At 41.1% G+C, this 24,896-nt stretch overlaps 2 protein-coding genes across 2 annotated transcripts; both read right to left on the bottom strand.

Moving 5' to 3' along the window:
• Positions 1-2,418: 2,418 nt before the first annotated feature.
• On the bottom strand, positions 2,419-8,030 carry mettl1 (methyltransferase 1, tRNA methylguanosine). Its single transcript, XM_030777432.1, has 6 exons — positions 7,902-8,030; positions 7,427-7,569; positions 6,696-6,880; positions 4,923-5,036; positions 3,212-3,313; positions 2,419-2,903 (listed from the first exon to the last, which is right to left on the bottom strand). The coding sequence occupies exons 1-6, from the start codon at positions 7,979-7,981 to the stop codon at positions 2,766-2,768; spliced, it is 762 nt and encodes a 253-aa protein (XP_030633292.1). The 5' UTR covers positions 7,982-8,030; the 3' UTR covers positions 2,419-2,765.
• A 3,274-nt stretch (positions 8,031-11,304) lies between these two features.
• Positions 11,305-23,364, bottom strand: LOC115815631 (E3 ubiquitin-protein ligase MARCH9-like). The gene is made up of 4 exons (XM_030778599.1): positions 23,023-23,364; positions 14,205-14,360; positions 13,578-13,770; positions 11,305-11,642 (listed from the first exon to the last, which is right to left on the bottom strand). Exons 1-4 carry the CDS (start codon positions 23,356-23,358, stop codon positions 11,305-11,307), a joined length of 1,023 nt encoding a protein of 340 aa, XP_030634459.1. The 5' UTR covers positions 23,359-23,364.
• Between the last annotated feature and the right edge of the window lie 1,532 nt (positions 23,365-24,896).

The raw sequence follows: 24,896 nt of genomic DNA, 5'->3' as shown, positions 1-24,896 counted from the left end.
CCAGAGAGTAGTTATGGCAGGAGTTTTATCTTCAATCTATGGGGCAAATTTGGCCTTAATTAACCTTAACACTACTGTAAGAGTAGGAACAGACACACACTAATTAATCATATGGCTGGAGAAATAACACAGATGTAAAAACAAACACACTGAGCCCTACAGGAGTACGCCTTTGTGAGGAGACAAAGTCAAAGGCTAGGTGTGAATGTGGGGACATAATTCATGTCGCCCGGCAACAAGCCAACTGACAGCATGGTATTCTTGACAAAAAAGGGAAACGGGGGGGGGGGGGGAGTGGACAAGTGTCGAAATGAACAAACAAAAACACCCCGAAGGTGTTATAACCTTAAATGACATGACAGTGCACCAATGGTCTGTACACGCTAATGGTGCCTTTTGTACACTTTTTTTTTTTTTAAACAAAGAGACAAAAGTATCACAGAGAATGTGACAAATTGACTCCCTCATACTATTTGATCTGATTTCAGCGCCTCACTACAGTGGCGTGTGCTGTCATGTCTCAGGCCCCGCACTCCTAACCCCATCACAGGCACCAGTAGCACAGTCTCAAAACCAGGGCAGAGACTTCACTTTTGACTCAGAGAACATGCTTCTCTCTGAAGATCAGTTAAATATTTAGATATGTATTAGGGCTGCATCAATGCCATTTTTTGCCAATTGAATTTAAGCCAAACTTTTTCGAACGAAGCTTTGAATGTCTGTGACGAGACGTCATCGTTTTGGCCTGTTGTTTCGGGATACTCTGCTTTCTACTCAATAATATGAATAAAGAGATGATGAATATGAGAAAATGCAAATCACTCTTGTTTTTTTAGCTTAACACTCTTTAATACACTTTATTTACATAATTTGATCCAGAGTTCACTGTATTTGCGGTGTTGACGGTTGGCATTCCTTCCATAGCTGAGGATGCACCTAAACCTTCACAAATAATACAGTGATTATCTGCACAGTAGGCTAACTCAAACTTAAGCATAACTAACGATATTGTCCGCCTCAATTTACCAAGATAACCATTTTACGAATTCAGAAATAAACAGGGTTGGAAAAAGTGAGAGTAGAAGTACTCTTGCTAAAGAAAAGGTACTCTAAGTAGAGTTAAACTGACAACTGTTTTTGTAAATGAGTGTTACTTAATACTTATTTTACTTAAGTATTCCTCAGGAAGGATACTTAACTCTACTTAGAGTATTCTTTTTAGCAGGAGTGCTTCTAATTTTTCCACCCCTGGAAATAAACTTACACTTTTCAGATAGTTCCCCAAATTTGTTGTTGAGTGATGGGTACACGAGTTTTATCTTGCATATCAGGTACTTGGCTTTTCTTTTTTTTTTTTTTATCATCCCTAAGCTTAAAATGCTTCCAAAGCAGGGATTTTTTTTTTTTTTTTTTTTACTTTTTTTGTTGTCCAGGACTGAGAATCACGGATGAATGTTATTCCTCGCTTAGGCAAGAATTTATGATGTCTTCGTAGAGAGCAGAGGCTTCCGTTACTGAAATTCAAACAGTGCAAATGTGTTTACTGGCAAAATTGTTTATGTTAAATGATAATAAAAAGTAGGTCACTTTGACATCTAAATTTCTTGTATTACAGTAGCAACAACCGTAAAACCTGCAACGGAGCAACCATCCCTAATAATCGAATCTTCAACTTCACAATCAAATGCCGATTCAATGAAGGAAGCTTCGGATTTTTCAGTACAGCCCGAATGTATCAGATGCCTTTGTATTATTCTAGATCCTCAGAACTGTATGGCCAATGCCCATGAGAAACATCGTGTAAGAAGAGACAATAAAAGGCATGTATGGGCATACAGAGAGTTTTGTCTACAGTTGGGCAAGAAGAAACACAGGTGGTGATGGCTGCTGCATTACTGATAGAGACTCTGCAGCGTCTGACAGTATACACCCTCGACCCCCAAAAAAAGAGGGGGGAACAAAAATGAAAAGAGAAACCTTTTGCTTCAATGCTGTCTAATTTCATCCTAAATTTTTCAATCTGTCCAGCTGTTATCTTCTCTTACCTTTACCCCATCCCTCCCTCCCTCCCTCCCTCCTTTTTTTCTGGTGTGAGGTTTTCAGCAGAAGCAGGAGTGGGCCTAAGGCCAAAACCAACACTTCCCTGAGCCCAGAGTCAGGTTGAAACACAACACAGCCGCCAGACTTGACCTAAAATAGGATGCAGATTTTGGCAAAGGAGAAGCAAATGACTGTCAAAAAAAAAAAGAGAGAGAGAGAGAGCGGCTCCAGAATGACACAAGTGGAAAAAAAAGGTTAATTCTACTTGTGGTCACAGGTTTATGTTAGTTTTAAGATGACTGTATGAACCCCTACAGGAAATTCAACTTGTCTCAACTTGACATAAGATGTCAAGACACTGACCTCCATAAGAAATGACGCCAGTCTTTGTTTATTTTCGCTAAATAAGACACATAATATCTGGAGACAACAATGTCTCCACCACTTACAAATAAAACAGCCTCAAATCACGTTTTAAATGTATCATTCAAGGCAATAAAAACAAAAAACAACACCCTTGTTCTTTTCAGACTCTTCACTGTAAACCTTTGGATCACTTCTGTTTGTCAAGGCTAGCAGTTCAGTGTGGGAAACCGGCCACGTTTTGAACAAGCATTTTTGAATGACCGATTCTCTATCTGGCATGTGAGTCGCTCTAGGATGAATGAGCAAGATTTGAGTTTCACTCAGTTGCTACCTCCATATTTTTGCTCTTGTCTGTGCTTTCATTTTGCTTCATGAGGGCTCATGTTTGGGTCTTCCACCCTGCGAAAAACAGCAAGGAAGTTTTTCCCACCGTTCCGCTGGACTTTCTTACCCTCTTCAGTGCACGTTCCCAGACGACTGATTATGACGTCATCAGCCTATAAAGGTAACATGTCAAAAGTTGATAAAAACGTAAAAAAAACAAACAAAAAAAACCAAAAAGCTCAAGTTAATCTATTCCTTTGCTTTGCACCACTGGATCCACTATTTTTCATATGGGATTTGTTGCTGGGTCTGAAATAAATTAAGCCTAACAGCACCTGGTGCGATCGCCCTGTTCTTTCAAGGCCAAAATACCAGGCATTAGGAATATGAAATTCTGCAAACATGGCATAATGCAGTATTATTGGCATTTTGTTCTCTCTGTTTCTCTGTGATTTGTACTTGAAAAAAGTTGTAGCCATACCAGGTCTTCCTCAGGAACCCGACAGAACAGCGGATGTTCAGTGAAGTGCTTCACCATCCAAAGGTGCACCTCTTCCACATCTGTGTTTGTGTATACCAAACCCTAAGAGAGAAACACAAGATCAAAGAATGCTCCGTTCCTCTCCCGACAACCGAGCGACGTGCCTACAGTGTTCCCTCTAAATGTTCAAAACTGGCCCAAGGTCAGTTCTGACTCCGGATTAAAGGCGAAGAGGAGCAGGTCGAGTACCAGGAGCACCATGACAGCACGTCTCTCCGGAGGCACGTGAAGCTGGTGGGATGTGCTGTGCTGACACACACACACACACACACACACACACACACACACACGTACAGTCCACACTTTCACATCATTTCACTTTAAGTATCGATTTCATTCCAGCTACTCACAAGTCAAACAGTGGGAAGAGACTTTTTTCCCGTTCCATTTTACATAAAGGGGATGTGGTGGAGTTGCCTTAAATACTGTGAAGGGCAAAGGTTCTTCTTCTACGCACACATACACACACGCATGCACAAACACACCGAACAGGCCTGAAATAGCAGTAAAGCAAACATGGGACCTTATCTCTAGTGTCATTGGCATTTGCTCTTCGCAGATTGTATTATTAGAAGACAAAATTCTGGGAAGGCTTTGAGATGGCACAGATTTTTGAGTAGTCAGTACAGTCCCTCCCTTCATGGCGTCACTCTCCAGTGCCTGCTTTTATACGGGACTAATTATCACTTCACGGACAATTGACTCACATCCCTGAATCAGACGCAACTGTCAGTTTGTCAAGTTTTGGGAGTCAACGACCAACCTGATCAGCCAGGGTAACTTAATGTGGTCAAAGACGCCTTCTTTTTCGAAACCAACATCCTCCTCCGCTGACCTCTCTATGGAAGTGTCTTTACTCCAAAAATGATCACAGATCAATGTTTTTTTTCTTCCCTACCTATACCCACCTAGATATCTTCCTACCCATTTCTCTCTACCTATGGAACCTCTCTCTGTTTGCTTTCTGTGAAAAATCTTTCTCCCTCCTTCCTCTTCAAAGTTCCTTCCCCTTTTACCAAGCGTGCCACTACCCCCAGCACTGCTGCAGATTCTTTTCCTTTCTTTTCTTTTTGTCTCCCTCTCTCTGGTATAAGTCACTCCAGACGTCTCCACACCCCCAGCGGGGTTTGGGGGCTCAGGCTGTGACTCTGTGTTACTGCTGAATGTGCAGTCATTCTCCATTAACAACCCACATTCACAAACACAAGCCTGGCATTGTTCTATTCAGCTCTCCCACCCGTGCACTGCAAGATAAACACACGCACACGCACACGCACACGCACACGCACACACACGCACACGCACACGCACACACACACAGATATACGTACACACTCATACACATGCACGCTCGCACGCACACTAAACTCTGCAGAACTGTTCCATCATCAAGCCAAGAGACATACAGCTAAAAGGGTAAAAAGTCAAAAATATGATGGGAAAAATGGAGGGACAGAGTGGAGGACAGAGAGAAAATAAGAACACGACATGGATAGGAAGTAAGAGCATGTTAAGAGAAGAAAAGAGGTGGATTGTAACTGGGAATTGAATGAGAAGGGATGACTGAGGTGAAAGCTCTAATCTAAAGCATGCTGTCAAAGACAGTTAGCCACATGCATACAGATGTCACACTGACGAATAGTGACGTTACCCCAACTCTGAGTGTGTAGGCATATTCGGCCAGTAAGGTCGGACTGATGATCCTCCATTTGTGCTTGGTCTTCTTAAAGTGAGGATCAGGAAAGAGGAAGAACATCTTGCTGAGCTTCAAGAGAAAAAAAAAAAAAAGACACATGATTCAACACGACTATTCGCTGCGTGAATCTACACACTGCTGTCCTGTTTAGTGATACTACAGCAGCAGATCAACTTTGGAGAGCATTTTACTGAAACTGGCATAGTATTACAGCATTAATACACACTGTCATTAGCCTCTGATGAAGCCCTCAGATATTTGACGTGAAAGAATGACAGATAGGCATTTTTTTACCCTCGTCTAATATGCTGTACTGTGACAGGTTATCATATGCCAAATGTATATCATTGCATAACTATGTGACTATGTGATTTGGCATACCCGTCATTTTATGCCGTCAGAGGTGGTCTATATATCATGCTACGGACGTGCTCCTTCCTTATATAAACACAGTGAAATTATGCATTACGACAGACAACCTCGGGTAGCAGTTATCTGATTCATCACGCTTTGCTTAAGACGTAGTGGATGTTTGGATTGTGCCAAGTGATACAAGCCCAACCCGATCTCTTGTGGTAGACGCAGGAGGTGATGGTTGGTTAACCCGCTGTGCTGCTGGCCTGGAATTTCCCTTGTTTAAGAGGTTTTTTATTAAACTTCAGTCCACCCCCCTCCTAAACCCCTACCATGTCTTAGCCCCGCCATGGGGGGGGCAATGCTGGAGAGCTCTAGTCATCCCTCTCTGGGTGCCATATTAAAAAAAAAAAAAAAAAAAAAGAAAGAAAGAAAGAAAAAAAAAGTGAAAAAAAAAATCAGCACCAGTCACTTTTTATTAGTCAAATAAATAATGTCGTGTTAAGACAGACAAAGTGCAGGATAATTACTGGGCGCAGTCACAGCCTCTGGCTGTCTCTCTGGGCCCCTTTTCACCAGGTGGAAAAACCACCACACTTTAATTAAAGCTTTTCCTTATGAACAAAAAAACCTTAGAGACAGAGAGAAGGGCTGGAAATAGAACAGTGACTTTATACGATGTGTGTGTGTGTGTGTGTGTGTGTGTGGACTGCCGAAGGGCTACTGTGTTTTTTGTTTTTTTTTTTTTTCTTTATAAATATGTTCTTTTCTGGTACGCTTAATCCCTTAAGCTCAACATAAGCTGATAGCACTGACAGCATCAAGAGGTGTCTTTGTGTGTAGACCAGGAGGAGGTCTGTTGATTGACAGCAGGCTGATGGCTTATTTACATTTTCTACTCACTTCTACTCATTCTCTCACTCTGGAGCCCTCTACAAACAGAGTACACACTTTACATGGCTTGACACCAAATAACAAACTTAGATAAACTCCTAAAACATTTGTCTTAGGTAGTCAGTACTGTGTGACATGCTTGACTGTTATTGTGTAAGTTCAGTTTAAGATACTACCAACAATATTTTAACTGTTACAGTCACATCAGTCTGATTTAAACATCTTAAAATGTTCAGTGTTATCAGTTCAGCTGGTGAAAAGCATTTCCAGACACTGGTCTTAAAATGACATCAGATGAGGTCGAAACAGCTGTAGGAATTAGTTTTTACATAGCGATTTACAGTACAGGCTGTCTTCTTGACAACACTGTTGATTAATATCAGGAATATTCCGGATTGCTGTGGTAACATAACATCCTGAGTTGTTAAGAGGATTCAAAATTCAGAAAAGTCTGAATTTGTTTTGTTTTCCCCCACTCACCTGTCCCTTGCCAAAGAAGTTGGGAAGGTATTTCATGGCATTGCTGCGGAGACAGGCAATATTCTGGTACTTCCCTGGTTCAGCTGCGCGAAGGGAGCGAATGCGATCTTGGACATAGTCTGAAACTTTGACTCTAATCTCCAGGCCTAAGATCAGCTGGTCAGGGAAGAGTGGTGATAGCTCAACTGAAAAGGAAGGAAAGAAAGAAAGAAAGAAAGAAAGAAAGAAGTTTACATAATAAGTTAATGTGAGACAACTATGAAGTTACTTCTGTGGGAGAACTGCAAATATCTGATACTAGAATCAGACAACAAAATATAGCTTGTCACTATATCTACAAGCATGAGAATACTGCAGCATTTGTTATTTGAATGTGATGAGAATATGAAGGCAAAACCAAATCACCACATAGTAATCAATGCAAGAACTGCATACTGGCTGAACCAAACAAAATACTAAATTAGAGTAAAGTGCTATCTAAAAACATGTTATTATATGATAAAACACGTTGTCCGGTGCAAAATACTACATCATGATAAAGTGGACCCAGTTCTCCTGAAATGATCAAAAAGCACGTCTGCTATGTCGGTGGCCATTCTTGGGGGCAAATCAACAGCGCTCTCTTGTGGTCTGAAGTGGATTTTCAAAAGAACGGGACATCCTATATTGCCTAAAATGCACCGGGAGTGATGCGATGTAGCATGTACACATTGCGTTAATAAATGTATTACCGAGAAGTCCGCCATATCCACAGCCAATGTCAGCGAGCTCTACTCGCGCATTTCGTGTCCTCGTTTGGCCTGAGAGATCATCTGGAGGGCTAAAAAACTCGGGATAAAGCTGTGACCAATCCATTTCCTCTGGGCAAACTGGGCTTTAAAGACAAGGGAAACATAAATAAAGAATGATTAACAGAAATAAAATATCTAAATAAAAAGACTGAAAAAAGACAGAAGAAAAAGACAGCGCAGCTGCTGTCCTGACGTTACTTTACGGGTCTACGCAGCTTCGCAAAGAGCTGGAGGGTGAATTTTGAAGAACTTGTTTGCTAAATAAAAAAAATTATATGAGAAACACTGACTTACAGTTCTACCAACAACCCTCATGTATGTAGGCTCATGTACGTTACAGTATTAATGTAGCTCGGAAGCTGAAGATGAAAATAAACAAGATAAGTTAGCTAGCTTGAATCTACTTGTAACTTACTAATCAAAAGTGTGGTCTGCCATAGGGTTAGAATGGGCTCTTTGTCGGTAATAACGCTTCTGTGGCATGGAGACACTCATCTTGCAAATGTCTGTTATCTGTCGATACAGGAATTTTACTCTAACGGTTTGTATTTCTACTATTTCCAGGTATTTAAGACAACTCACGCTGCAGCTCACTCATTCTGCATGGTACACTTTATGTGAGTCGCATGTTTTGTACGTCATCTTTGGGGAAGCTGTGATTGGCTCGGAGGTGCATCTATCTGTCTATCTATCTAAAGTGTGTCTTTCTACTTAGTGTAGTTGTAACATTTATTTCAGACGTTCAACCAAACACTCACATACTGACACGGATAAATGCTATACATTCATTTGTGTCTCCAGTGGGGATTAAGGGATCATACCTCATCTGGGGCGTTTGGGGGCACACTCGATAAATAAAATGGGCATTACGACGTGTTTTGGCTGCAAAACAACCAAATGATTTAGAATGGGAAGCAACTGATAATATGGTGCCGGATTAAATCTGCTGGCAAAATACGCCGTCAAAATGCGATACTTTGGCAGCCCGAAGTATTAATTAGGTCTGAAACCACAGCAGTTGGTGGCTGTAGATTGTAAAAAAAAAAAATAATAATAATAAAAAATAAATCCATTATCTGCCGATGAAAAGTCGCAAACAGAATTTCAGTAATAACACATTAATTATTTGGTGAGGTACTTTTACAGACCATAAAAAATTACTCCTTTACATACATAAATGAAGTGTTACACTTACCGCTTTACACTTTACTCTTGAATGCTGACAAAATTGCTCTGGCCTTGGAGGGAGTGTTAATCGACGTTAGTAACCAAAGTGTGAAGTATACAATGGCGCCGGCGTGGTGTCAACTTTTTCTACGGGGCTATAGCCTAATTCGAACAATGTTTGTAACGTAGATCAATGACTGTCCCACTTCAACTTTTACACCGGCTGTTATGTACCAATGATCGCATGAAAAGAATTCTATTATTACTTCAAGTTATAGCTTCTTTTCCTGAAGCCAAACAGCCATGAAATGCAAAAATTTCCACTAGGGATTCCAAGGTATTATGTTTAATAAATGAATGTACTGATAACGTCGATTATGAAATTACTTGGCTTGACAGATGAGTCAATTACGCAGAACCAATCGTTACTAGTTAACTTGCTTGCCTTAGAGATGCCTGTGACTGATAAGTGTTTTGAGAAAAGTCTTGTCAGAAGAAGTCTTGCTGACAGTTTCCTGAGGGAAAACTGTTAGAAATTGTACAAGGATTATTAACCATTAAGAAGCGCCACAAGCTCGACTGTCACAGCGCATCAGTATTTCCTCTGAAGCGATGGCAGGTTTCGGTGCCTGACACAATTGGAACACGCTTCATTGGAACCTTCTCGATTTAGTGTCCTCAGCAGATGGCAGCCTTCTTCTCTGGACATATGTTATTTACAGCGTGACATGTCCTGAATACGTTTAAACACATTTTAATTGTGTTCATAGGACAAATACGTAAAGTGCGTATGGCAATATCGAAAAAACAATAATAACGCCACAACAATCTAGACTAGAACAGAGCGATTCGGTAATGGTATCATCCCCCGTAACGCTTCATGGTACATTAAAAATCAGTTCAGTACCGAAAAGGTCTGGATTAACTGAATGTGATCAGCACCGATATAGTCTTCAGGAGTCAGCAGCTCCTGAACGGTACGCTTTTCAGACTTGCTGTAAACAAGAGCGTTTTTCTAAATAGGGAACTCGGAACGTAGGTTATAAATTAACAAACAATGGTCAAAGCGAATCACGGAATGTCATAACCGGAGGAAAGACAAGCTCCCTGCGGTGTAATATCTGTAGCTCCGAACAGAGACGCTGACATTCTTTATTCTTACTGACAGAATAAATTCTGCATACCTCTAAAAAAAAATCTTTTGAATATTGCATCAAGGATTTACTTTGGTCTAAATCTCCTTCAAATGTTGTTTCACCAGACATAATGAACAGAAGGACACCAGGAGGAGGTCTGCGGGGAGATGAGTTGACAGTGCAAGGTAGGGAGAGCCATTTAGTGTCTGTCAAAAGCTGTTGATTGGGCACTTATTTGCCAAAGCACCTATGAAAATTGCCTCTAGCTTGAGAATGGCAAAGTTTATTTGCCACTGAAAAGTGGAGTGAACAGCTGCACAAAATAATAATACTGAAAAAAAGAAAATGAATCGGCAGCTCTCAGTGATCTACTTAGACCTCATACTGCAGTGACGTGAAAATTTAATTTTTACATTCAACAGTTCAACCCATGATCACTCAAAATTTAATATCGAAAAATCATAACAATAGATATATGGATGGAAACTCTCTGAGACAGAAACTCTCTGTTAAAGAGCAGTACACAAAGATGAAAACTGTCATGTTAAACAAAGGGAAGACACACTCTTACCATATATTTCAAGCTTCAGTTACCAAACACTCCTGCACATCCCAAAATGGAATGGATGCAGGTGAATAAATGTTGGACAGAAATAGGCCAGTCAGTCACAGCCAAAATAGTTCACCATGTCATTGTAAAGGCCGTCTTTATTAGAGAAGATGGTTCATATTCTTGTATTTTTTTTTTTTTTTTTAGCTTGAGTTGTCCAAATCTCTTCAGATAAGTTTATTGCACAAAATGGTTTAGTTCTGGGAGGTTTTTTTTTTTTTTTGGCTGCTTTGCACCATGGACAGAAGGATAGGAAATTAAGAGAGGGCCATTCAGACGGGAATATGGAAAAATGGGAAAAAGAGAAAAGAAGGAGAGAAGAGGATAAGTACAGTGGAAATGTGGCATGAGAAGTGAGAGATAATAAAGAGGACGGACTGAATGATGTACAAAATGCTTCTCTCCTTATCACATTCTTGGTTATAAAATCAAAATCAGGAATACACACAATTTTCCTTTTCTTTGTTTTTCATTTCTTTTTTTTTTCTAGAAAACAGAAGAACAGGATACATGGCGATGCTCTGAATACTTCATCCGAGGAAATGCCCTCCAGCGTTTTGAATAAAGCCATACTCTTGTTCTTTTTTTCTTTTTCTTTTTTTGGCTTTCATTTTATTTCCTTTCTTTTAAACAGCTTTTTTTCAATTTTGTCCAACAGTCCATATCTGAAAATGTAGCACTTAAAATGTGTTGTTCTTTCCCACTTGTGCATTCTCAGAACCCCTGCACCATAATCAGTGTGTCTGTTTTTTGTTTTTTGTTTTTTCCCCCCACACAAATGTGTGTTCTGTGTGATGTCATAAAGAGGAGTCCAACATCAGTCATCATTCATCTTTTCTGTCCTTTTCTTGTTTAAGGTCCACACCCACTTTTTGCAGGTAATTTCCCTCCACGTAACCCTGGTCTCATACAGTAGTCACTCTCATTACGACCTCTCGGTTAGTTGCACTGCCAATGCGGTGGTCACTGGGTCTTAGCTGGCTCAGGACGTGGAGGATGGTGTAGCCACAGTGGTGGTTTAGAATAGTCCTAACCCGCTGGCCTGTGCGGCCTGCCCGTACACCCAGGCCTGAGACATGGGTTGTGCTCCTTGACCCTCGACCCCCTCCTCCCTTACTGCTGGAGCTGAGTGGGTCACCCAGGTCCTTGGCTTTCTCATAGTTCAGTACTTTCCACTGCTGGTTCACCGCCTGCCAGCGCTTAAATATTCGGTATACTGAGGAACCCTCATGGATTATAAGGCCTGGAGAGAAATGAAAGGAGAGAAAGAGAGAGACTAAGTCAGGAAGAGAAAGTGAAAGAGACAGAGAGTGTGAGGAATTGAGCAAATAGACTAAAGCAATGCCAGAAAAAAAAACAAGAATAGGAAGCCAGAAAAGAGAGAGAGAAGCAAAAGAGAAAAAAGTGATAAGCAGTAAGAGATGACAGAATTAGAGTGAAAAATCCGAGAGAGAGACAGAGAGAACATCGGCCTACTTAAAAAAACCCTACATTTTTGAATGAGATGTGATTGTAGCTTTGCTCAAGGTAGATGTAAATATTTAAAGAGTCGGGATTGGACAAGCTTCTTCAATTGCTGCTGTGCATTTGTAGTGCAGACACAATACCCCGACACTGACCTCAGTAGGCGTAAAAAAAACAACAACACCAGAAATCTCCAAACAAACACTTCAGTCAAGCAATCTTGATGTTCGACAAACCGAAACACACTCTGTAGCAGTCTAGAAATGATACTGAATGAAAATTAAACAATTTTCTCACCAGTGCATTAAGCCACCAGAATTCGGCAGAATACACAGCTAGGAAAATACACAGAATTATGTAGTCTGGGCTACCTCGGGGGCAACAAATTCATATTTGTGTAGGAGTAGGTCATTTTTCATTCATTTATATTGATTCTTTGACTTTTAAAATCTGCCTATAGCTTCTCAGTCTGGTTTGAAGCTTAAGCCACCTAATGGGACTAAACATCAAGCACAGCCAATGCACTAAATACATTCCCCAAATGAACATGGAGCAGAAAATGTAGCACACAACTGACAGTTAGGACTTTGCGACTGGATGTGGTTTTAAGGACAGTGCCTCACCTGACTTAGACTGTATTGATTCGATCAGGTTACTATGACTTCACTTGCTCAAACACTTAATTACTTTAATATTTTCATTCATCAACAAAAAAAAAAAAAACAAGATGTAAAAGATGCACAAATATTTCACTGCTACAATTCCATCAGTTTTTCATAAAAGGTAGTGATAAAAGGGTCTTTCAGCTCTTGAGTTTAAGCTATGATGGGCCAGGGGGCAGAGGGTAGAACCAACTATTTCCCCATGAAATGGAACTTTTCAGAACTTAAAGGCAAGGCCTTTGGACCGTCATTTGAGAGAGTGCCCAGGCCAGCTTTTTTTTTTTTTTTTAAATTTTGAGGTCAGTTAAAGATATCGCACTCACCAAAATGGACATTTAATGGGTCACAGGTTCCTTTAAAATACACTCCTTGCTCTTTTTTAAGGTAGCACTGAGCATTATGTGATGTGTGACTACTGAATCTAACCCCTTCCTGTTTCATGTCACTGTACGATTATCACTGTATTTATTTTCAAGTAAAAAGTTGTTAATTTTTTTTTCTCCCATTTTTTTTGGGGGGTGCTGAGCTACAGTGGCCCATTCAAATGACCTCATATGTGATCTTCCCACTTCACATCTTTGATCTAGAGCAGGGGTTGTCAATCTGTGGGGCCCGCCCCCCTGAGGGGAGGTGGTGAATGTGAGCACCTGTCAAGGGAAAATCCCTGATCTAGAGGACTGAGGCTACACAAGAGGGAACAAAATAATGTAACTGAGCAGAGAGAGAGAGGGAGAGAGAGAGAGAGAGAGAGAGAGAGAGAGAGAAAGAGAGAGAGAGAGAGAGAGAGAGAGAGAGAGAGAGAGAGAGAGAGAGAGAGAGAGATCTTTGCCGTCAAATCTGCTTTCGGGAGCCCGAGCAATTGAGTTCCCTCAGATTCGGGGGCCACAGTCAGCAAATATGAGACAGCTGAGATTAAAACTCTGATTCCAAATATAGCACACACTTCTGCACAGTGACCCAGTGCCTTGATCGGGTACACACCACGTAACTACTCTCATTCAAACAAAAGCACCCGTATCTCTTCAGGTATCTCCAAAAGCGGCGAGGCTTACCTATGCAGACGATGTCCATGAAGCCATACATGCCATAGCAGATCTGGAAGAGCAGGTCCTGACGCTGCCACTTGGCCGACGGGCTGAGCGAGGACCAGATCAACCAGGAGATGCTGGCGATGAGGAAGAGCGATCCCAGGATGATGGCAGCAATCTGGACCTTCTCGATCACTGTCAGGGAGATTGCCTGCCACTGTGGTGAGAGGGGTAGAAGAAGAAGACGAAGAAGAAGAAGACGAAGGGGGAAAGGGGGGGGGATAAGTTAGAACAGCTGTAGAATTGATGGGGGTCTCATTTCTCATTTCAGTATTTATGACTGTAGAGTTAAAAATGGAAACTGTCAGAGTGACACTTTTCTCAAAAGCTGGTAGAACAGATGCAACAAAGTAGAGGTACAATATACATTTTTAAAAAAGTCTTATTACATTTTGTTTAGAGTTTTTTTCTTCATTAGGAGGATGCTTGTACCATAATAATTCAGTTTGACATGTGTGTTTGCGCATACGTGTTGTATGCACACACAGTATGCACAAGCAGGCACACGCACACGCGCACACACACACACACACACACACACACACACACACACACACACACACACACACACACACCATAAACTGAACATACCTGCAGTGGGTTCTTGGTGCTTATAGCCAGCACTTGGTATTTGAAGTAACAAAGTTCACAGCTCCATGAGCCCCTCTCACTGATCCATCGGATGAGACACGGCTGGTGGGTGCATCGCACAGAGCCATCACAACGGCATGGGCTCAACAGCTCCCCCTATAGAAAAGGAGGAGGAAAAAACATTCACATAAATCCACCAAACTCATATGATTGTACATTGCTTTCTGTTTTTCAGCCATAGTTTACAGTTTGTTCCTGCTGTTTGATTTATAATTAAAGACAAGCATGTGTAAAATAATTCCTGTTAAGAGTTGTTTCAGGGCAAATCATTTTAAGTTTTGAATAATCGTTGAGAGAGAGAGAGAGAGAGAGAGAGAGAGAGAGTTCAGTCCTCTTTCCTGCAAACACACAGACAGTCTGTGTTCCACTGAGCATCACTCTCAGACAGAGCATTCACTCATTTGGCCAGTATAAAACTGAGACTTCATGTTCTCTTTCAAGAGTCCTTTCAACATACAATAATTGAGAGAAACACAGAGACAGACAGACAGACACACACAAAAGCACATTTTTGTATTTTGGGATACAGCTAGACAGTACTTTATCAATCAGTGTTGTCAAAATAACAAGCTTGCCACTGAGCTTCCTGTACTGTGATGTCCTATTGTGTAATACAGTTCTCCCGAACACTGCATTGTCTCTGGTGCCTTGAATTTCTGCTAAATGCTCTTAAAGAGAATATGTTAGCACTCAAGCCTGATGACATAACCATTATGTCTGCGTCTTGATAACAACGCTATGATTTTTATATTTAGCCTTAGATAAAAGTCATATTAAGACTTTATGACATGTAGAGACATGACCATATAGTTCACCACCTCATTACATCATCACTTTAATGGAAATAAATAAATCAAATGTCAAAAATCACTAGTCGTCCTCATAACAGTGACTGGGTGGTAAGTGGTTTTTAGGAACATTATGAATGAAGGACAGAGATCCTTAGAGTGGGGTGACTTTGGGTTACTCCATCTGACTCAAACCATTCCCTGGTGTTTCAAAAGGACTGCTGCTCATTTGTCATTTATAGTCCAGCTGATTAGATCAATCCTTTTTACCACATTTCCTGCTTTTATATGAAATGATTTTGCGTGGTCAGCATGAAGAGGATGGATAAAAAGCTTTCCTTCCTGAATCACGTCCTTTCAGGCTTAACGCTGGCTGCGTCCCTCATGGTACACATTCTGTGCCCTCATGACGCAAGCTACGCCTACTGCACGTTTTTGGCTTCTGGGTTCTGTTCCACGGCTATGTCCATCACCAAAAAAAAAGAAAAAAAAACCCCACTATGGAATTATTATAGAATAATACTTTCAGCTAAAGCCAAGGTCAGTAACACAGCTCTGCCATCTTTCTGCTCACTAAATTCCATTACTTTCTGTCACACACGGGAGAAAGATTTGCGTTACTGTTGTTATTTATTTTTGAAGCTGGAAGAATGAAAGGGTACAGGGGCTTGGTTTTGATGGTGAGAAGGTGACATAAATTTCGTTAGATAATGCATGACACAGTTGTGTGCGACCAAGCGTGCCTTGTACTCGTGGGAGATTCTGAATCAGCCAGACTGATGGATGGAACGGAGAAGACTTGCTTTTACTTAAGACAATACAAAAAAAAAAAAAAAGAAAAGAAAAGACAGCAAAGGTCAGTTGATCTTATGGGCCTCAAGAAACACTTACTTGTTCAACAATGTATTGTTTTGATGCATTTCATACATCTACATGATAGTTATGTTAGACTGATGGAGTTGGATCATCCTTCTAAACGGACTTCATTCGGTATCAGCATGGACTGAGTGTCTGATCATCTCTGTCTGCTCCTCCATGTCTCTGTCTCCACACTGTCTATCTGCTCCATTATCTACATTTTCCTACATCCATATTCCCTCTGCTCCTCTCTCCCAGTCTCTACGTCTTTCTCATCTGTTCTCTACTGCCTCTCATCCTTTCCCTCTTTGTCTGCAAGTCTCTTTTTCTCCCTCAGTACGGACATGCCTTGCCAATCTCTACCTCTCTCTCTCTCTCTCTTTCTTCCTCTCCCTCCCCACGCTCTCCCTCTCTCTCTGAGTCCTCTTCAATCTCTTCCTCTTGAAGGTGTGCATGTCTTTTTAAATGAGTGTGTGTGTGTGTGTGTGTGTGTGTGTGCGCGCGCGCTGATGCTAAGTAGTAGAAGGCCTGCTGGAGAAAGGCAGATGCGGAGGGGTGGAGAGAGGGAAGAAAGAAAAAGGTGGGGCTGGGGAGGGGGGTGCTGTGAGTCATCACACACGTTTCACTGCCTCTTTGCCAGCGTGGCAACTCAGAATGGCCATGTCATTTAAAGAGCGTACACTTCCCAGACACACACACACATACAGATAGAAAGACAGCCATGGACAGACAGACGGGCAGACAGATAGATAGACAAATACACACACACACACACACGTACAAAGGATGAGCTACTATCTTCCTGTCCATCACTGCCTACAAACAGAAATTACAGTGCTATGGATATTCAGTGTTTCTGTCACAAATCAAACAGTAAATCAGTAGATGTAGCAGGTGACATTTGTGTGAATCAAATAACAATGTTATTGAGTGAAATGCAGTTCCTTGTGAAAGGAATTTGGAAAGATACTATTTGCCTAGTTGCCATTTCTCAAACCATTTACAATGGGGTCAGAGGAAGCCAGGGTGGACGTAAATACGTGAGTGGAAAGGTTGTGTAACGAGTGCTTTTGTGAGGATTAATGTACATCCTGGATAGTTCAGCTGCTGGAGATCAGTCGCCAGTGAATGACTCTATCTCTGAATCATAATGTTGGGGTGAGATTGTGCGAACGAATCAGTGATTCTACCATTTGAATCTAAATGCTACTGCGTGTAGGTGACGAGCTGAATTGTGTGTGTGTGTATGTGTGTGTGTTTGTGAGATGTGACAGGTGTGACAGTTACAGGATTGGAAGGCCAATTCCAGTTACCCAGTGCATCAGTATGACTAGACTACACAAAGCCACAGAGATGGGAGAGTGAATTATACCAAAACAAATGGAATAGTCCAGAAGGATCAAAGCATAAGTCTATTTTGGCAGAATCGACAAGAAAGAGAGAGAGAGAGAGACAGAGAGAGAGAGAGAGAGAGAGAGACAGAGAGAGAGAATTTCCAGGTGCTCAGAGGTGACACATGCTGACTACACCATCTTCTCTCACCATCTATCTCTCAGTGTGTGGTGTTACACGCACACGCACACACACGCGCACACACACACACACACACACACACACACACACACACAAGCACACACAGTCAATGGCATACTGACATGCTACTAATTAGCATGAATATTTTATGTTTCCTGACAAGGTGGCTAATTGTGTTTGTCGAGCTAAATGCCATGTGGCAGTAAGATGAGGCCATCACCTGTGGAGGTACTTAACCTCTGAAAAACAGAGGGTGAGGGGATATAGAGAGTTAGTGAAACAATACACCATGTGACTATGCTCACTTCAAATAATCTTTTCATTAATCTCTCCATCCGTTATGCCTGGGTCAAATTTAGGTCCAACATCTTTACAGACCAATAATATTTCTAGCACTTCATATTGCTTAACCAAGCAGGGCAATAAAACTGTGCAATGACTGCATGGACTGTGGTGCAATTATTAATTACAGTGGATTATTTTTACACTTGAAAACATCCTTTTGTTTTAAAACAACGAGACCCTTCACACTGAGTTTGAAGGCAGCAGGAAACACATCAAACTGTCCCATCACCAGAAGGACCAGAAGGACTTCTGTGAATTGTGCCGGACACAGAGAAAGTCATACCATATTTGAAGTCAAGATCTGAGGCATTAAAGTCCCGATCCTTGGCGGAGTCAATTCCATTTGGATCGATAGCCAATTACACTGTAAAGGCTGAAGAGGAATATCACACTCGCGGTTTAAGCTTCTGAGCAGAAATCTGACCGAATGTCCATTCAGTTTTCTATTTCTTCAATAAACCCTCGCTATGGATAAACAGTGTGGACTCTTTCCTCGACTGACTGTGTGGAGAGTCCTACAGGACAGCCACAAATGGCCCCTCATATTTTACTGTGTTGCATCAGGGTGATCGGGTCAGATGGGAGCTCTAGTTCAAAATGTTCTTAAAAAAAACCCCAACAACCTCTACAGCCTCCAAAAACATCAATGTTTATAATTTAAAAAAACCCCAAAAACAACGTGTAACGCAGAGTGACAATTCATGATCAAAAATCCATCCTGAAGGAGATTAAAGAAAGACAGGAAAATAAAGGTATGAAAAGAAAAGAGGGACATGAAGTGTTTGTGTCCTGTTTGAGATAGTGGAACAGCATGTACATCCGTGCTTGTTTACAGAGGCTGTTCATGGTCAATTGCTCCTTTTCTCCACAATTTTTTTTGTCACATTGAATAGCCTTTTTTTTCCATCCGGTAAATATGGACCTGAGGGGTGGAAGGCTAAATTCAGTCCACTGAGGTTATCCTATGTGATAAGGAGTTTCTGAGGATTTTGATTCTCATGCAGAGTTTCAGAGTAAATGGGAAAAAACACAGACCAGGAAGGAAAGTGCAAGGAATGAAAAATAAATGTTCAAACATGAAGACTGTGAAGTCAATCCGAAAACTACACATGGTTCTCTCCCTTCTGTATCTCAGTTTCAGTCTCTCTTTCTCTCTCTCGCTCTCTTCTTTCCCTTCCCCCAATCCTGTATTCCACATGCTATTATCTCAAGTTTATGATCTTGCTCTTTCCTTGGCGGACATGACTTTGACTTCACATTACAATCACACACCCATCCACCCACACACACACACATGCACACACACACACACACACACACACACACACACACACGTGCACCACTCCCCACATCACAAATCTTCGGACTGATGTATACACACATAGACATGGTCAAAATAACACAGAATTATTGCTCTGTGCAGACAATGCATTGACAGGGAAGGTTATTATTCCTTTCAGACATAATTTACAACATCTAAGACTGGACCACATGGACCAAACAGATTCACATTAAAGAATTCACATTAATGAAATGTGTGCTCAAGTATTCTGCTTCTGAGTAAAGATAAAACTCTACCTGCCCTTTACTACACATTTTAACAGATAGGACTATTCAAATCAGCAGAGTGTCTGATATCAGAATATCAGTTTACTTTTTAATCGACGTTGCTTGAAATGTTGAACTGTTAAATCAAAATCCAAAATATAGTGCCCATGTTCCCAGTGTCTTAGCTACAGGCACTAAAATGTATGTGATACATCTTGCAAATCTAGTGGCCAGGCTTTACTACAGATATTTACTCTGTGATTGTATTTCAAAAATCCAAAATAACTGTAGTTACAAATGTAATCTGAAATACTATATTTCAGAGTGAAGTTTAGGGAGCACATTGGGAGACTTCAAATTGAACAGCTCAACAGCCATCCATTCCATGCCCACGTTTCCACGGCGATGACTACAGAGTTTAAGAATCAGCCTGCAGTGGAAGAAACTTCTCTCATCAGCACACGTTTTGTAAGGCACCCCTAAGCCTGGCTTCTCTCTCTCTTCCTCTCTCTCTCTCTTTGTTTCAGTGCCAGGGATACATTTATCCAGTATCAGAAGCTCCCAGGGATATTATTAGCTCTATGTCTCATTTCTCAATCTTAAGCACAACTCAGTTTGGTGACAAATGGAAGTGTGACTATATTCTAATGTGTGAGATTTTCTCTCTCTGCTGGATTCACTCTAGATAAGCTTTAGGCTGATGCAGTTTTCAAAAAGATTCTCTGTTTGATGCTAAAGATGAATGTTGTTTGACCCATAAATTAAAGCTTAGAGAGGTACATACATTCTCACACAATAACAACAACAATGGTTCAGTTGAAGTTTTGAAACACACGAAAAAGGTTTGCTCCAGTCAGTCACTTATTGTTCAGGGCCACGTGACGCTCGTAAAAACTATTCCACCCAATTTCTCCTGTCATCTCTACTGCAGCGCCAAAGAGTGCATGCAAGCCCTCAATGAGCTTGACGCTGCCTAATTAAAATGTTCAAATGTTGTGTCCGATTGAATTCAGCTAACGTACCTCTGACTAATGCAATCTAGAATGAAATTGCTTTACGACTGTAACTTCACAATTAATATGGGTCACTTAAAGCTGTCCGCACTACATCAAACACGCATGACATTTGTGGGACAACGGGGGGCCAACAATTATCTGTCGCTGTAGGGATACTAAATGAAAACCAGTGAATATGTTGCATTTGTTTGTTTCTGTATTCCACGCATTTGCTTCCTGAGGAAATGATTACATTTTAAGTCATTTCAATGGTGTCAGTTGCTGACAGAAAAGATGCCTTGTAAACGGACACATGCAGTAGAGTGTCCCATTTAAAATCCTGAACCCATGTAATATACTTTAAATAGCAGGATTAGAAATGTTAATCTCAATTTAGAATATGGTATTTATAACTTGGCCAAGGAAAGCATAAAGCAGGGAACAGCATGTGTAAAACAGGGCAGGCCTAGACTGAACAGACCTAGACAAGAAAAGAGATTTAAATAAAGATTAAGATTAAATAAAGGTTCAATAAAATACAACACAAATAGGATATATTAGCCTGGTTGAGTACTGGAGACCAATCTGAATTTAAGACATGAAAAATCTGACAGACAATCTGAGGAACAGAGAGAGGGACACAGCTGTAAAAGTCCAGTTTAAAATCCACTGTGGCTGGCTGTGCCACACTACATTAAGTTCCTACTAATACAAAACTAATATAATTACTAAAGGAAATACCAATGCATAAACTATGCATATTTAGTGTAACAATATTCACCTACACAAAACACTTGAGGTTGTTGCCGTATAATTATGCGGTAGTAACTATAGAGAATACACACTGCAAGATTTGCCCTGCATTTAAACACAGGTACTTGATAAAATAGAAAAAAATAAGGTACAATCAGTCTCGTGATATAAATATATTTTCTCTATGTATCTGAGCAGGAGAAAAACTCACCTTTCACTTATTTACATTGGCTGATAATTAGAAATCCCCTGTTTATACCACAGAGGTTCTTCAGGTCGTTTTGATGCAGTTCAGACACTGTCCGGGATGCATTTAATCAGGCTTCATGTGCTGCGTAGGACTCAGGCTAACATGCCCTCCTAGTAATTTACAGTCGTGCCTGTCAGTTTTCCTCCAACTTATGCCTTTGAGAACAATCATTTACTCTGTCAATAACCTAGTACCTGCTACAGCATTTAGTATGCAGGAACGAACGTGCTTTGACATTTCTTACAACACATCGGAATGATTTCTGCTGCTCTAAAGTATATAGATCTTTCTGTCACTTACAAACCAAGTATGAAATCCAGGGTGTAGCTGAGGTGATGAAAGTAGTCCATGGTAATATGGAGAATCAAATGGAGTTCATATCCTCGGCTATACAAGCAGGCCGAACTGCCAGTGAGTGTGCTTCAAAATGCTTTGGAATCATAAGGGAGCCTATTCGATGCCTGTTGGGATGTTTGTGTGAATTCCCTCCATCATTTATATTTGATGATCAAATTGCTTGTTTTTATATAATATTTTTTTTCCTGGATCCAACAGGTAAAAGAAGGATAACTTAACAAATTCATGATATAAAGAGAGACTCAATTTGGCTGCAGACATCAAATCCATGGATTTTGGAGGGCATGATTACTATGCACTTAGCTCAGTACTCCATTCAGTCAAGGATGAGTAAACTCCACCCCACCCCACCCCCTCACACACACACACACACACACACACACACCACTGTGATTTTGATTCGACTGTACTCAGCGGTATCCATCTGAAATGTCATAGGTTCAAACCGACAAGTTTTCTTATGCAAATGATTTCCACCTATGTCATTACTACCCCTTGATTTGCATACATTATAGATAGCAAGTGTATTCAATCAATTTTACCTATCCCTTAAAGCTAAAAAGACTGAAAGTAATTCCTTCTAAAGGAAAAGAGGGTTTGTAAACTTTGCCAGAGGGATTACAACCACAGGATATGACACATACATCAAACTAAACTATGATTTTCTCAGACTTCTCTTTATTAAATACATCTGAGTTGTTTGAAACTAGTTGAGTCCTTTCGAAGCCTGTCCATAACCTTATGCAACATTCAGGGGCCCTTGGGCCCCAGACATGAGATCTGTTACATCCATGGTGAACGTAAGCTCCAATTACTTCCTGGCTTTAGCAACTACAGTAGAATCAGCTTTCCTAACTACAACCTTTTATATAACTGTCACGGTTAAATGTGCACAACTGATTCCAGATCTGTCATTGGGAGTAATGAAGTGCCTGTGTGTGCCATTAAGCACAAGAATAGTGTAGCATTCCAAGTTTACTGAAATGCTTTAGATACACTACAATACTTTCTTCTATGTAGAAGCAATATAAAATATTCAAGTACTGTAATCCCCATTAATCTAGTTAACTGTGTCTACTGACATGTTAAGTGAAGCACGGCAGTACATAAAGTGATGCAAATTCTGTGGACGTAGGTTAAAAGCAGTTTCAGGGGAACAACACAGATAGTTATTACATGCCCACACCCCCGCAACAAATTAGTTCTCAGTTAAACAACATATCGTGAAGAACGTGTCCTATATTCTATGGTCATATTAGAACTTGATCGATCAAAAGGTTACAAGGCAGCACATGTTATGTTGCAGTGATACAGAACAACCCAAAGTATACCTGTTCGGGTCCCTGGAAGCAGATCCGACACTGCGGCGAGCGCATACCGCTCTCCATGCTGCTAGTGAGGGACACGGCATCCAGGCCCGCTTGAAGCTTCGCATCTTTCTCCTCAAACGCCAGGCTCCGTGGCCGGGGGTCAGTCCCGTAGTACTCCTCATCATCATCCCGGGTAGAGCAGTCAAACGGTGGCCAACCGCAGCCTCCCACTCCAAGACCTCTCACGCCTGAGCGCCTGTCTGACTCCACGTCCGATTCGGTCCGTCGGGAGCCAGAGCGCATCAGAACCAGGACTTTCAGTTCATTGAAAAACATACGGATCCTATATTTGAACATCGTGGGTCGTAGGTTGTTGGCAACTGTCAATGAATTCAAGGTATAATTATGATAATATCAAGAATTGGGCGTCAGTGAATGAATCATTGTTTGTCACAATGCAAAAGTATTATTATTATTATTATTATTATTATTATTATTTCAGAGTTCGTCAGCTGCCCTCCCAAGACAAACCTATAAAATATGGGCAAAAATATCGGTCAGGGAGTATGCACTCATGAAAAATGAAAACAGTGGGAGATACGCACGTCTGTTAGTTCTTACTTCCTCCAAAGAGACAGCATGTGTACAAAATGCGGAAGTTTTTTTTCGTAGAACAAGCCAGGAACAGACGGTATCCTAGCAAGGCTATGGATACTGCCAATAAAAATGCAAAATGGTCACCGATGTTCGCGATTAGCGCTATTAAGTGACGTTCTGGTCATAAACAAATCGCCATTTCACCGTTTCAGGTTTTCTTGCTTTTATAGCATCGTCGGAGACTTGAAAGAGTCCTGTCGTACATTGGCACCGAAAATTCTGTATTCTGTCGAAAGCAAGGTGGGCAGTAAGAGGCGCCGAACAGCACTGAGGGGGTTTAGAGATCGAAAGACATTTAAAAAAAAAAAGAAAGAAAGGTGTCAGTGTGGTGTCACTGTGTTCACCGTAACAAATTAGGATCCTATTTTCATTGTCACAAGTCGTTTAAAATCAGGCGCATTAAAATGATGCGAAATTCAAAGCACCGCTCTTTTGTCTGTCCCTCTCTAGCATCCAAGCTATCGGATCATGGTGTTTGTCTCCCATTCTTTCTCCCACTGTTTTGCACAGGTTGGTAGATTGAGAAGATGTCCCACGCCGTACCCCCTGCGAACACGTCCGAGATCCACTTTAAAATCCAACGACTGCGCATTTTAAATAGCCTCTGACAAGACTCCAAAATTGTGAGGAAAAACATTCATCCATGTTCCACTGAATTTCCATTCGGTGATTGCTCCCTCTCTTCCCGCAACGATTCCTGCACAACATGGACCAGGAAGGCGTTGCATCCCTTAAAAAGATCTAAGGCAGCAAACTGATCATATCAGCGTCCAAAATACCCGCAGTGACAACGGGGTCGTTAACGAAGACCATGTAATTATGTGAGTGCGTTTAAGCATATAGCAAATTATACACAAAATACCTGCAATGAAATACTTGCTGATGACAAGACGGATCCTCTGCCGAGATCGGTTACGGGAACGGGCAGTTGTGGGATCTTGTCCCAGAAATGCATGTTAATCGTGAAAGATGTGTTTACCTATACCGCTATGGTCCTCCCATTTTCTTATTATAAATTCTCCTCCTTGGGGGTAAGAAAGAGGGGGAAAACTCAATCGTTTTCATGCGCATTGGCAAAAACCGCTGTCCAAGGTGCTGATTTTCATGTGACGTTACACCCACGTGTTTATCAGTGGAACGCGCGAAAACTGAACGGTCTCTGTAACATTAACTAACACGGGCATGTTGCCGCGTGACAGAGCAATGCCTTGTTGTTTGTGATCAGACTTGTTAAGACT

Source organism: Chanos chanos, chromosome 6 (genome assembly GCF_902362185.1).
Source record: "Chanos chanos chromosome 6, fChaCha1.1, whole genome shotgun sequence".
NCBI classification, from domain to species: domain Eukaryota; kingdom Metazoa; phylum Chordata; class Actinopteri; order Gonorynchiformes; family Chanidae; genus Chanos; species Chanos chanos.
This window is presented reverse-complemented; position numbering and strand designations above follow the sequence as displayed.

What these genes read in the sequence shown, in the direction of transcription:
- mettl1 (XM_030777432.1), bottom strand. Translation starts at nt 7,981, where the DNA reads ATGAGTGTCTCCATGCCACAGAAGCGTTATTACCGACAAAGAGCCCAT. An exon ending in GCAGACCACACTTTTGATTA is followed by an intron (nt 7,570 to 7,901) that starts GTAAGTTACAAG and finishes TTGTCTTTAAAG; the next exon opens with CCCAGTTTGCCCAGAGGAAA. An exon ending in ACTTCTTTGGCAAGGGACAG is followed by an intron (nt 5,037 to 6,695) that starts GTGAGTGGGGGA and finishes TTTCTCTTGAAG; the next exon opens with CTCAGCAAGATGTTCTTCCT.
- LOC115815631 (XM_030778599.1), bottom strand. Translation starts at nt 23,358, where the DNA reads ATGTTCAAATATAGGATCCGTATGTTTTTCAATGAACTGAAAGTCCTG. An exon ending in GCACCAAGAACCCACTGCAG is followed by an intron (nt 13,771 to 14,204) that starts GTATGTTCAGTT and finishes CTCTCACCACAG; the next exon opens with TGGCAGGCAATCTCCCTGAC. An exon ending in CATGGACATCGTCTGCATAG is followed by an intron (nt 11,643 to 13,577) that starts GTAAGCCTCGCC and finishes ATTTCTCTCCAG; the next exon opens with GCCTTATAATCCATGAGGGT.